This window comes from Chlamydotis macqueenii, chromosome 1, assembly GCF_036417535.1.
Source record: "Chlamydotis macqueenii isolate bChlMac1 chromosome 1, bChlMac1.mat, whole genome shotgun sequence".
NCBI lineage: Eukaryota > Metazoa > Chordata > Aves > Otidiformes > Otididae > Chlamydotis > Chlamydotis macqueenii.
The window spans coordinates 39,699,390-39,713,299 of record NC_141556.1 but is presented as its reverse complement, the minus strand read 5'-3'; the positions used below and the strand labels follow the sequence as shown (position 1 = coordinate 39,713,299).

Here is a 13,910-nt window from a genome sequence, read left to right as displayed (position 1 = left end):
ACACAGACCCTCTCAAGGGTTTGTTCACAGGAGTTTGACTAAAGCCTCATTTAAGTAATGGCAAGTGACATCGAAACTGGCTCTGAGAAGTGGAGGTAATGAAAATATAGCTGGCTATTGTAAGCCATGTTTTTCAAACGTGGCCCTTTACGCAGGATATCCCCTTCAGTCCACAGGGGAAAATGCTAGGACTATTGCAATAGCTTAATTACAACACACCAGCATAGCAGTTCCTATAGCTCATTTTCAGCTCTGCCCTTGTATGGGCTTCTACAGGACTGATACAAAGAACCCTGTGTGGCAGCAGTAAGACACAAAAAAGAAAAGTCACAAGTCACAGCATTTGTTTCCCGCACACTGCTCAGTTTTAGATGAAGAGCTCTGCAGCTCTGGGAGTTTCAATCTCTAGCATTTCTCTTCATATCCAAACATGCTGCTCAGGTGTTTTCGTAACCTGCATTCAAGATGGTGGGCCAGGATGCTAGCACACTGCATGAAAAACAAACAGCCAATTGCAATGCTATGTTTATACAAAGACTGGCTCTGATACTGTATACTCTCAATCCCCACCATTGGGAAAAAGCAGGGGCCAGCAGGAGCTGTTGGGTTATCCTAGGAATCTGTCTGTAGACTCAGATCAGGAGTCCACAGCCAGACTGGTATGTTTGATGTGGCTGGGAATGCTCCCAGGTCCTGTAGCCAACTGATTCGGAGTGGCTCGCATTACGGTAGTGACCTCTCCTAGCCTCCCAAATGCGGTGGCTCTATGCAGAGCGCCTACTGGGGACAGTCCCAGGGCTTGTGAACTGCCAGGTGGCCCTTCGCAACAGTTCAGACAAACGTTAGTTGGCACGGGTCAAAAGTGTGCCAAGGACCCTGTTAACAGTGCAAGCAGGACAGACGGTCAGGGCCAGTGCCTGGGAGCACTCTGAAGCACTGTCTGCTTTGCTAGGCTGGCTGTTGCAAGCCTGTCACTGTAGGCTGCCCAGGAGGATCTTGGAAATCTAGTGTGAGCTTCCACACTGCTAACCACTCCAACAGTGGCTTCTTGTCCTCCTCCCCCATGTGGCATATGTCTTGGTGGGCTTCAGCCACGCAGGATGATTTTCAGTTAGCAGTTCTGACATTGAGAAATCTGTCTGTCCTTCACGAATGTGATAAAAAAAACTCCTCTTTTGAGATCGCTCAGAAAAGAGCCAAATGTCTAGTAGCTTCTACTAGGTGAAAGAAAACATCACTCAGTGGCCTGGAATTGCTGATCTAGTTCAGTCTATTTGCACCCCACTTTGAAAGGAACTGGCCCTACATACAGTTGGTTGAGTTAGGGATTGTACCCAAATAACATAGTAGCACATGAATTTTAGGGAACTTTGCACCTCTATCTTCCTTCCAGCTGCTCATCAAGCTAGAAAAGTGTCTGTGACTGAGAGAGGTGTTCTGATATTGTACTACTGCTCCATGTTTCTGTCACTCTTCCGTTATCTAGTGTGTCCCAAGGCTCTAGTAGCTTGAAGAGTTAAGAAAAACAATAAAACGAGGAGACTGCAATGGTGCGTTTTGAGACATCTTTGCGTATGTGTACAGGCACTGGCATAGGTACACACAACCTTGATTTAAACTGTGGGAAATTCCTCCTTAGGGAGTTTGTGGGTACCTGCTGAGCTACAGGGTTTCCTAAGAAGGATAATGCTTTCTGTAGGCTTCATTATCATGGGGTGTGACATGGAAAACCACAACTAAAGCTCCTGTCTTTTCATGAAAACAGTTCTCTTGGGAGAATGTGATTTCATCAAAGTTGTTTTGTCTTTTAACTAAAAATCAGGATTATTAACACAAACATCAAACTGGAAAAAAATGTTTAAAGTTAACATTTCTGAAAAAAAAGGCTTTATGATTTCAAGCCTGAAAGGAAGCACTTCAGAACTCTGTGCCCTCAAAGTCTTCAACTCTGTTCGGATTAAGAATGGAAACGTCTCTTGAAATTTCAAATATTTGGAGGAGTTGGGAGAAAATTAAAAATCCATTTGCTGACCTGTTCCAGCCAGGCAATAATTAAGAACATCAAGACAATTTCTGGATAATCTTTTATGTAAAACTCAGTGTCACCATCAGGTGCTCTAGAAATACCAAAATATCTTAAAAATAAAATTTAAGCTATTTACAAATCTGTTAGGAAATTCAAAACAAATTTCACTGATATTATTTTCTTATCTTGTTACTTGTAACGTCAAATTAATTTTATTCACTAAATTCCAACTTTGCAGGTTGTCAAGGAGAAAAGATGGTTTATTTTTTTCCCTTTATCAACTGTTTACAGCACTTTGGAATATGGGCTATGTTGTATTCTGCCCTATTTTCTCCTATTAAAGTAAAAGTCCTCTTAAATTTTACAGGAATGAAAGCAAGTGATACGGTAAATAATGCCAGCTTTTAAATGTCATGATTGTTTTGGCATGGATAGTGAGATAGCACCCTATCTGTTCTTGATTTTGACTGCTTCCATGTCTGACAATGCAGCAGTAAAACCTGCTCATTAACAGTGATGTCTAAACAAGAAAATAAAACGGGAGTGAAGTTTGTCGTGGTTTTGTTAGTGAGGGGGGGCCTAAGGTGGTTGCTTCTGTAGGAAACTGCTAGAAGTCGCTCCCCTTTGTTTAGTGGACTCAGCCGGGCCTAGGGCGGACCCGCTGCTGGCCAAGGCCGAGCCAATTGGTAGCAGAATGTCCCGTGATAATGCCTCTGCGATAACGTATTTAAGAATGGGAAAACAGAAAAAAAAAGGAGAAGAGAAGATGTGAAGAAGCTGAGCGGGGGCAGAGGCGCAGAGGGGGAGGCGCAGGCCTCATGGGCCTTGCAGGCCTCACCCTCTGGCCTCTTGCCAGGCAGCCGACTGGGCCCGACTGGGCCCGGCCTGGCTGCAAGAAGTGGAAAGGAGATGAGAAGTGAATAAGATGTAAAAAAGATCCTGAGAGACATCTACCAGCCTGTTGTGAGGAACGGCTGCAGACGTCAAGGTCAGTTCAGAGTGAGGGGGAGGAGTAATGCGGCTCCTGGCCAAGATTCCCCTGCAGCCTGTGGTGATGACCATGGTGGAGCAGGTTGTCCCCCTGCAGCCCATGGAGGTCCATGGAGGAGCAGAGATCCACTTGGAGCCCGTGAAGGACCCCATACCGGGGGAGGTGGATGCCTGAAGGCAGCTGTGGCCCATGGAGGGCCCGCTGGGACAGCTGTTCTGAAGGGACTGAACTCCGTGGAAGAGACGACCCACGCCGGAGCAGTTCCACGAAGGACTGTGGCGTAGGGGTGGGACCCCACAACGGAGCAGGGGAGGAATGTGAAGAGTTCTTCCCCCAACCATGAAGCAGCGGCATGAAACAACGTGTGATGAACTGACCGCAACCCCCATTCCCTCTTCCCCCCTGTGCCGCTCGGGGGGGGAAGGTAGTAGAGATAATGTTGAGCTTGGGAAGAGGGAGGGGTGGAGGGAGGTTATCTTGTTCTCTGTCTCATTATCCTGCTGTTTGTAGTAATAAATGAATAGTTTTCCCCAAGTCGAGTCTGTTTTGCCCGTGACGGTAACTTTAAGGATTTCTCCCTGTCCTTATCTCAAACCTCGAGCCGTTTTTCCTTATATTTTCTCTCCCTGTTCTCTCGGAAGGTGGGGGGAGTGAGAGAGAGACTGCGTAGTCTGGTCCGATCAGGGCTGAACTACGACAAGTTTCATCTGTAGTATTCACTGCAAAGGGTTGTATTACAAGAGTCCCAACAGAAGAAGAGTGGAAGCTTTGCTTTTCCATCAGCAATGCCAATTATGCTTTCCTCCTTTATTTATCAACACTGGCAAACGGAGAAATTCTGCAACTTACTGGTTGCTAGTAATATAAAATTTGTGCTAACAAATATATATATGTATACTTATATAAGAATCATAATACTCTTCACATTGATTAAAGTAGCAAGGCAGTTAGTATGGCTTGCCCCTCTGCATGACTGCCTTTTTGTGTAAAACCACGAAAAGCAGACACATTTGAGTCCTTTCATTAGTCTTCAGATTTTTGCATCTATACTAACCTAAACCAAAGGGTTAATGAGGCTTCCAGAAATCATGCTACCTGCATAGTTAAACATAATAAATACATGAAGTTGCTACCTTATAGGAATTGCATTTGTGAAGGCTTTTAACCTCTTAATTACACTCTTGAAAAAGATGCCTGCTATTTCAAAGGTTTCAAGAGATAATTTCTATTGTATATCAGAAACCAATGCAAGAACCACCTTGTGAACAGAAAATTCCTAGACTGTATAAAACAAGAAATTGAATCTGCGCACATCTTTATCTGACAGGCACAAACCCATTTAAGCAAACAAAAGAATAATAGTTTTCTTTTCCTCAAAGAGCTGTCTTTTGCTGGTGATCGTCTTTCAGGTGACTGTAGCTTTTCTGTACAAACCCGTATCATTCCATCTTGGGTCTGCTACACAGCTGACTAAAGGTTTCCACTGACCACTCCTATTCTCTCTCTGTTTTAATTCTGTCACAAAATATCAGTCCTTTACATAGACTGCACAAACTATGTTTGGTTTTCTTCTTCACCCAAGGAAAAAAGTATTTGCAACAAAGCTTAAGTGAGACTGTCATTTTGTTTAGAAACTGTGCTGAAAATTCAACAGTCTCTTTCAGAGCAACAAAGGAACTCTTGTTTGCTTGGCTTATCATGTTTTGGTCCAGAATGTGCATAGGGAGATGTGATCTTAGCAAGATTTTTTTTGTTTGTTTAGCAGAAAGAAAATCTAATATAGTCACTAGACCAGCATTTTCTCATGACTTTTACAAAGATCAAAGGAAAGAATTGTAACCTCAAAAGCATACGGCTGAGATATTTCAGTCTGTGTCTGGTCAATAAAGAAAAAAGGCACTGACCAAATAACAATTATAAGATAATTAATTCTTGGGGCTGTTTCACCTTTAGAAACATTAACAAATGCTTTGTATGTTAAGAAGGTAAATGTTGTTCAAGATGGACATAAGAACCTGGGAGCGAATACAGTATAACGTGTGTCTGTGTAGTGGTAAGTTATACACTGATGACATAATTTTGTTGAAAACCAATTCATTTCATTAATTCTGTTCTTCAGATTTCAACTGAATTGAATGTATGCAAAAGATGTTAACCTTCTGGTAGAACTCCTTTATACACACACACAGGAAAAAAAGCATGTTCAACACAGTACATTTCTCAACCAATATATCTCAACTCTAATCAGACTGGATAGCTTGCTACAGATGGTCAACTCTATCCTTGCAATTGTTAGACTTTTACCAGTGACACTGGTGATCAGCGCACACTGTAGCAACAGTTTTTTTGTGATAGTTATTTGAACTTTCAGATTGACTTCCACATTTGGATCTTGAAACTTTTTAGGGAAATAATTTTATTTCAAAGTAATTCTGTGAAAATACAAGGTGGTCAACTAAAGCACAGAGAATAGTCAGTTGACATTTTCCTCTGTCCAAAGAACCTGCTTGCCTGTCTTGAATCATCTAGACATTTCATGTTACATACTCAAAATCCGTACATTAGAAAATTTTGTCTGGTTTTTTTTGCTATCAGGTGACAATGGAATTCTGTGTATAATTCATAAACTTACTCTATTTACTGTGTCCTGCATTAAGACAGCAAGAGGATCCTTGTGGTTGCAAAATATGAACTGCAAGTACAGCAAAAGGAACTCATGATGCTGAATTGGCTGAACAAGAACATGGCAGATGAATTCTGGTATAGAAAGGTGCCAAGTGAGGGAAAAGGGGAAAGGACAACTCAAACTTTTCATGACAAACTCTTGAGTAGCAACTAACATGCTAGAAAGAGGTCCTGCTGTTGTAATAAGTATGAAAATAACAGTTTGGTGTTCAGTGAAGGTTAAAAAACTAAGCAAAACAAACTTTGGGGAATTAAGAGGAAAGTGAACAAAAAAGCATCCGCAGTTGCCCTCTATAAAGCCATGGTATGCAAACACTGGCAACATGCTGCGCAGGTCTGGCCCCTCTTTGACTCATCTCAAATCAAACAAGAGAACTGAAAAAAAAAGTTCAGTAAGGGTGACAAGGATAAGCAGAGGAAGGGAATAGCTCCCATATGAGAAACAATCCTAACAGCCTACATCTGAAAAATATGACTAATGGAGATATGACAGAGGTCTATAAAATATGGCGTACATCAATAAGGAACTGCTGTTTACACTTTCTCCTGATGCTGCACTTAGGGGACATAAAATGTGGTGGGAAGTTCCAAGTAAGTAACAGGAGGTACTTCACCATGCTACATAGCGCTAGCCAATCAGCAGATATGCTGACACAAAAAATCATGAGTGTTACATTGGCTCAAAAAGCCGTTGTACAAACTTATAGAAGAAAATTCTTTAAGAGCTATTAAAGTCAAAGAAGCCACAATAGGCTCTGTGAGTCCCTGAGCGCAAACCTCCAGCAGCTAGGACAGTTTCCAAAAGGGTATTATTATATTCTTTGCCTGACCTTCCAGTTTTGCTTAGACATCTGCTGGTGAAGACTGGATACTGGGCTAGGTCAGCTTTTAGCATGACCTGGTACAACCAACCTTAAGTTACGGGGCAGAAGTACATCAAAATAATTTCATTCATACCATGAAGCAGCCAATCCTCTCTGCTCATCTAGCAGTTCTGGCAGGAGTTCTGTTAAAACTGAAGACTGTGACTGAGTCAGCATGGCACAGTCAAGAATTATAAATATGGAGACCTGCCTGAAGCACTGAATGTAATTAAGCATCCTCTAGTACACTTTGTTTCATGAGTTAATAGTGTTTTCCATACTGCTTAAAAAGAAAAAAAATTACACCAAATGAAAAAAGCAAGGGAGCAATTTAGGATTCTTTCTTTTCCCCTGTAAAAAATCTTTACAAGAAACCACGGGAACGACCAGTGCTCAAGGGACCATATTCTTCTTGACAGACAGAAAGCATTGCAGGGCAAGGAGTGTCTTCTCAGACAGTGAATCAGTTTATAATGCTGCAAAGAAGCTGCCGGTGTCATGAAAATACTGGAATGAAATCAGTCACTTTTGATGTTTAATTGAGAGTAAAATTCTCTTGAAAAGCAGCTCAAAGAGTAGCACATTATTAAGTGATATTAACAGGTAATTAATAGGTAATCATATATTATTGTTCATGTAAGGTTACAAGTTGAGTTATCAAGTATACTCACAGAGACTGCAGGCTGCGCAAGTTCTGGAGTGCTTCAGTAGGAACCTGACGTAGTTGGTTATTCTGCAGCATCCTACATTTTGAGTAGCACAAAAACCAGAATCAACACAGTAAAGATAATTTCTTTCTACTGTAAATTTTCTTCCAAGCTTACCTCCTTTGTACTGGTTCTACTTCAAGATTACAAACAAAGGAAAGCTACACAAATACTTTGTTCACCTGCCCCTGCCAAACGCCAGTTCTCTTCAAAGCAAAAAAATACCTGTATTGTATGAGCTTTGTTAATAGCTACATATCAGCTTTGAGCAGGATTTTCAAAGTAGCTGAGGAAGTTAAAAGAATAAATCTGGTTTACTTTTAACAGGGCTTGAGCTCCAAATTGCCCCCAGTGATCCTGAAATTGTCATCCTCATGTACCAATTTAGTTTTCCTTCTGAAGTGCTTCAGTTTCTTATTCTGATAAAGCCATGAAGGATGGACTCTTGAAATGCTTACTTAGAAAAATGCTATTATGGCAAACAGAACTTTTAACTGTATGAGGAATTTACTATTTAGTTTGAATAAAATTTTATCTCTGTAAAAACTGCTGAATTTTTCCCAATGAGATCCATTTTCTCAAATGGAAGGTTGCTAGCAATGATCTGACAAAACTCTTTCTGAAATACCTCATCATTTAGCTTGCAAAGATTGAAAAATCACCTTTCATTCCAAAAGAATCTTTTCCTCCCTTTGAATACAGTTTCATTCACAACACCTAATGTCCTTTTTTGGACCAACTCCTACATATATAAAAGAATTCTATGTGGGTAAAACTGAAGTAGTACATGCTGCCTTCAAAATGAGGCATAATTGATGGAACATTGTAAATGAAATCATTTTTGGCAGGCCTAAATCTCCTTAGGCCAACAAGAGCTATGGCTGGCCAACTTAAGAGTAGATGGAGTGGGAATCTCTTCGTACTTCTTTCCCACTTACGTATTTTTTCAGTAGAGCTTTGAACACTCTTACAGTGGTATCTGACTTTGGTTGACGCTGCCTAGCAGGTCGGCATTCTTGCTAATATTACTGTTTCTGTGAACTTTACAAAGGCAAAGATCCCCTCTAGTATAAATATCGTGAGATGTGGCCTGTTAATAATTTTAGTAACTATATGTACTCTGATTACTCCATTAATACAGGGTTTTGTAATGTTTTTTTTAGAATTTGTTTTATAGTAATTGCTTTGCAAAGAACAAGATACAAAATACAAACTGCATTTTAAATTACATGATGCTCTACAATCATAGTTTTTCCTTCTGGCTCTAAAGAAAAGGAAAAGGCAATTTATCCCCAGTTCTGTGTGATCATGAAAAGTTCACTAAGATTTTTATACTTGAAATCAGAACTTTTGAGACAATTAAAGAAACTATTAACTGAACCAATTTTTACCTTTGATATTGTACAGAGACATCTACTTGATGAGCAAGTTGTTTTTAGAATGCCATTAATGTTTTCCAACCTTTGTGTTTAGGATATTTTCTATATGGAAAAACAAAGATTTAATGATGTTCATATGTATCTTCACTTCAATTGAATTGTTCAAAATGAGCTGATCAAAATATGTAATTTACTTGATCAAAACTTCACTGGTTAATTAGTTCCCTGGAGCATTTAGGAAATCAGAAATATATCAAACAACACACAGTTTACTTACAGCACTTTAAGACTGAAAAGGCCAGCAAATGCTCCCTTAGGAATGTATGTCAAGCCATTTCCTGCAAGACGTCTGCAAAGTTTGAAAAAGGAAAGGAAAAAGAGTGAATATTTTTTCTCTTCATGTGGAATTAATTTGGTTGTTAAAAAGTGCAACAACGCTATATTTGAGCAACTGAGGCCAGAAGCAGTAGTTTAAAAGTCTTGTTTTGTCACTAATACACTTTTAAAAGTGAAAAATAAAGAGAAGCCCTTAACTGTACAGTTGATCTACTGACACCTGGACTGCAGAGACAAAATGCAACTTCACTGCAAACTGAGCTTATGGTTTAGAAAGCACATTGAATTCTTCATATTGCTCTTTTTAAGGATTAGAGCAATATCAGCAACTAAAATACAGATATACTGACAACAATTAGCACCACTGGATTTACAGGCATACACTTTTGGAATTGTGCATGTATGATGTCTGTGAACATTTAACTCATTTGCACTAATATCAAAATATATTCACATAGTAATGACCATAGCTCATTTAAAAATAATGATACATAAAACCTTCTGTACTGGGGAAATCATAGTTTTTCCTGTGAATAGATGTATAATGGGTTGGCATAAAGCGTATTTGCTAAAAATTTGTAGGGCTTTTTTTAAAGGGCTCCCTACTTTTATTGCATCTTCCTTCTCAGAATGCCTGAAAGTATTTTACAGATCTAGGTAAGTATAACAAATACCTCTGTAAAGCACATTAATTTGACATAAAAAAAAAAGACTGCATTCTGTCAGGTTTGTACCTAGGAAAGAGATAATGAATTTGATATGAAATAATGGCATTTCCATGTTCCCCATCAGTGCAACCCGTGAGTTGCATTTAACATCATCAAATAACAACAACTACATCTTGCTCTTAACCTCCTGACATCACAGTTCAGTATGAATGTGCTATGATACTTGTACCCTAGCTGGAAAATTGACTGGTAGGGGTCAGATACCCAACCAAGTTACTTTGTGTCAGCACAGTGTCTGCTCTTAGCTGCCAAGAAAGGTGGGTTGATATGAAGTAACCCTCTTCTATTTGCAGACCAAGTTAAGCCAAGTGGAATTGATATTTCCCATCAGCTAAGACATTGCACACCAAAATTGCAGAGTTACCTTAGACCAGTTAATGTGATAACAGAGTTGATATTTGATTTGGCCTCTGGTCTCTTAGGAACGACCACAGGACTATATTCAGAAAATGCCTTAGCTACTGAGCTGCCAGAGACAAACCTACAGCAGAAGTAGGTTACAGAGTTGAAGCAGACACCAGAGTTGCAAACACTGCTCATGCAAAAGGTCAGGTGCTTATGACTGCAGTCCCAAAGCCCCAGCACTGACTGGCCCTTAAACACTGTCTTCCTTTGGAGTTCAGTTGCATCAAGCTGCCTACAGGGTCCTCAGCACACCTTCTCTTTAGACATCTCTTTCATATAGAAAATAAAAATCAGGCCATAAAGAAAGAAAACATGATGCTAGATCCCAGCTCCAAAAACTTCTCAGGCATTTTTAATTTGTGGAAAAGGTTCTTCCCTGTACACAGACACCTGCTGAGCGATGTGACCTGTAACTCCAAGCTCTTCCTCCCTGCACAGGCGCTCAGCTTCAGACAGAGCTGCGGAGCTTGTCTCTCAATCTGGAGTACACTGGAGTCTGATGTTCAGACATCTGGGCATGTGCACCTAAATTCCTGCAGGCAGATGAGTGATCCAAACCTGTCTCACTCTTGCTCCAAGATGAGGCACTCACAGGCTGAGCCTAGAGTTTTTTTCAGATGTGAGGGGCTTCTCCAGCTTCAGCTTTCATTCTGAACAAAAATGGCAGTAACTTTTGGGTTGTTGCTGGATCAACCAGGCATGTACTAAGTTAAGCACACCAGACAGGGTCCCTGAAAATAAATATGCCGTTTGTGGATGACTGACTCGTAGAGGCTCGGGACCTATCTAATGCTGATCTCAGTTTATAATACCTTTTTTTTTTTTTTTGAAAGACTGAAGACTGCTTCATCTTCACAGCACCCTTTTGCTCTGTTATTTTAATGACATGACTGGACATGAGCCTTGCATGAACCAGAAAGTGAAGAGTCTAAAACTCTACCGGAAAAAAAACGTAGGTACAGGTATTGAGGTTTTTACTTACAGCTATAAGTTACTGCTTTGAATGTCATATGGAAAGTTTGACAAAGAGCAGAGGACTAAACCCACATGTCAAAAGACTCAAGCTGGTGCTCTGTCAGGGCACCATCCTTTCTTAAGAGTGGCTGTGTTGCAGCAATTTTCCTAATTGTTGCAGTGCAAACTGCCAAACACGCTACATGTTCACACCATCTGTTTGAACTGGAATGCTCTTCACAAAATTGGCCAGCTGAGAAAATCAGGCCTGTTTAAGAGCTCCTGGAGAAGGACTCTGGCAATTACCAAGCATGCTCCTCCTTGTTTTAAATGCAGGACTGTGGCAATTTAATTGGGATACTGTGCAACTTTAAAGTTCTGTTTCAGTGTGTAATACTCACTTTTCCCAGCTTCAGAACATCATCACGGCTTTCTGTGGTAACCTTAATGTTTGGCACTTTTTGAAAATGGACTGTCATAATTTTAAAGATATTTTTATGGTACCTGTAATGTTTATCTAATATATTTACAAAGAAATACCTAAGAACAGAGACATATTTATATGTGTACATGCTACATGTCTCACTGACATTCAGGATGGTTTTAGTGAGGCTGTACTGCACTGGGCTTCAGGAGAAGATTTTTTTGCACTAAACTGTTGCCTTTCTGACTGTAAGGTCCATTTTGATCATCTGGTCACCCACAATATACCATCCTAAGAACCTGACCACTATGCATGGCCCCAACTCCTACGTATGGCCCCAGCTCCAAAATCTTTTAGAGGAACATCTGAAGTTGATAGACAGTTGTAAGTGAGGGATGCCAAGCCATGTTCCCGAGCTGTTCTGAGTGATAGTTACCTGCACTGTTAAACTGAGATGCAATATTTTCCATTTTTCTTTTAAATTTTATTTCAGATTCCAGCCTTGGTTTATATTCTGCTTCTTTTCCTTTTACATCACAACTTCTCTATTATTAAATATGTCTTGTACAAACACTTTAGACAGATGAAACCACATGGTAATCTTCTTTTTGGTAGACACAGCTTCTGCATTTACTCCTTATGAGGTTTTCAAACCTCAGGTCATTCTTGAAGTTCTGCTTTGAATATGTTTCAGTTTGGAAAGAGCTCTCACTGATTTTGCAGATAGCGATGAATACTATCTTATACGACACTCCTCTGCTTATGCAGCAGCAGATCACACTCATCATGTATAGCCCTACATATTTCAGTAAAGGACTACATCACATGTAGCACAAATGCCAAAATACATGTATATCTATGTAGCTCTCTCACCAAGCAAACTGACAGTGTCAGAAAAGGTAGACATCTGGCAACAATTACCTTCTGTGTAATGATGTTGTCTGACCTTCAGTCATCATATTAAATTCTTTCTCATGATGCCCTTTTCATTATTTTCTGTGGAATTGACTTCAGGCAAACCACCTATCTATTCCCAAGACGCTTCATGAGACCACTTCTGAACACTGGCACAACAGTAGCATCTTCCTAGCCCTTTGGAATTCCCCAGCATTGTGGTATTTGGTAAAAATCAGCAAAAATGATTCATTTGGATCGTGGTCTTTCAACATTCTTGGGTGAAAGTTAGCACACCAGTTCTTTAAGGCATGCTCCAAAGCTAATTAAGTTTGACTTATTTGTTCCTGACCATTTTTAATGCCTTCCTTGTGGGTTTTTCTTGCATTACTGTGTTTCCACTCTCAGTTTTTGGCATAGGGGAAAATTAATCCTCTTGTTGACACTATAGTACCTATCAAGTATCTATTAGGGTTCACTCTTCTCCACTTCAGGGATTTTGTTTTCCATTACCCTAAATTATTTGAGGGAAGCTGCCCAGTATTTTACTGAACTTTGGATGGACTTTGGGTAGTGATTTCAGTTGGATGGGTAAATATCGCTTTCCTTGAACAGATGAGGATGGACATACTATCTGCCTTTATAGCTCAGCATTTAGTTAATGATTTCTGAGAGCAGAAATGAACTAGTTTGTTTATAGCGCTTACATAACCAAATGGCTGGCTTCTATTTTTAAACAACTTTGAATTTCAATTTTCAGCTATTTATTGTATTTCCAGTACTTATGACATTATTTTAGAAATATCTTATTAAGTACATTCAGGCTCAAATGTATCACATCTCTTTAATGAAAAGGTAATCAAAAGTACACAGCATTACTGATTTTGGATCATATTTTTTGAGCTATACTATTTTAGATTTAGAGTCTACTTATGCTGCTTCATATAATCTTGCAAATTAATGGAGGCTGGAAAAGTTTATGGGGAAGTGTTACCACATGCTTCCCTCAGTACCTGCTACTTGCCACTTCTGCAATCAAGATACCAGGACCCTTTTGGCTTAAGCATAGGCTACGTTTTTGTATTCCTGCACATTTATTTCTAAAGATGTAAAATAAATCAGCTGAGAGAAAAGTACGTTGCCTCCATCCTTTCAAATGGCAGCAATTTATAAAATATCTTTAAATGCAGTCCAGTCTAGCTGGCAATCTCTGCTCACTCCTGGAATAGCTGCAGCGCTGCAGGTCAGGTTCATGGGCTATAGTTGGATCTAAGAAAAGGTGTATCTGGGGTCTCTTTTGATAGAGGTCAGAAGAACACCCCCAGAGACAACACAACTAAAGAGACAGCCACAGAAAGCTCTGAAAATGATCAGAAACTTCTTTTTTGTTTTCCTTTGATTGTTGCTTGTGTCTGAAAAGAAAAACTTCATTCCTCAGAAAGCAGCAAATAAATATGAAGTTGTGACTGAGCACAGTCAACTATTTCCTTAAAACTTCTAGTACAGTAATTTTTCTTT

At 39.8% G+C, this 13,910-nt stretch overlaps 1 protein-coding gene across 1 annotated transcript in view; it reads right to left on the bottom strand.

Annotated features, from left to right (window-relative positions):
* Positions 1 to 13,910, bottom strand: part of LGR5 (leucine rich repeat containing G protein-coupled receptor 5) — an 89,878-nt gene that overhangs the window by 31,062 nt on the left and 44,906 nt on the right. The window contains exons 3-4 of the mRNA XM_086749312.1: positions 8,929 to 9,000; positions 7,237 to 7,308 (exon numbers count right to left, since the gene is read on the bottom strand). Coding sequence (XP_086605438.1) covers positions 7,237 to 7,308; positions 8,929 to 9,000 — 144 coding nt within the window. The remainder of the gene's footprint in view (positions 1 to 7,236; positions 7,309 to 8,928; positions 9,001 to 13,910) is intronic.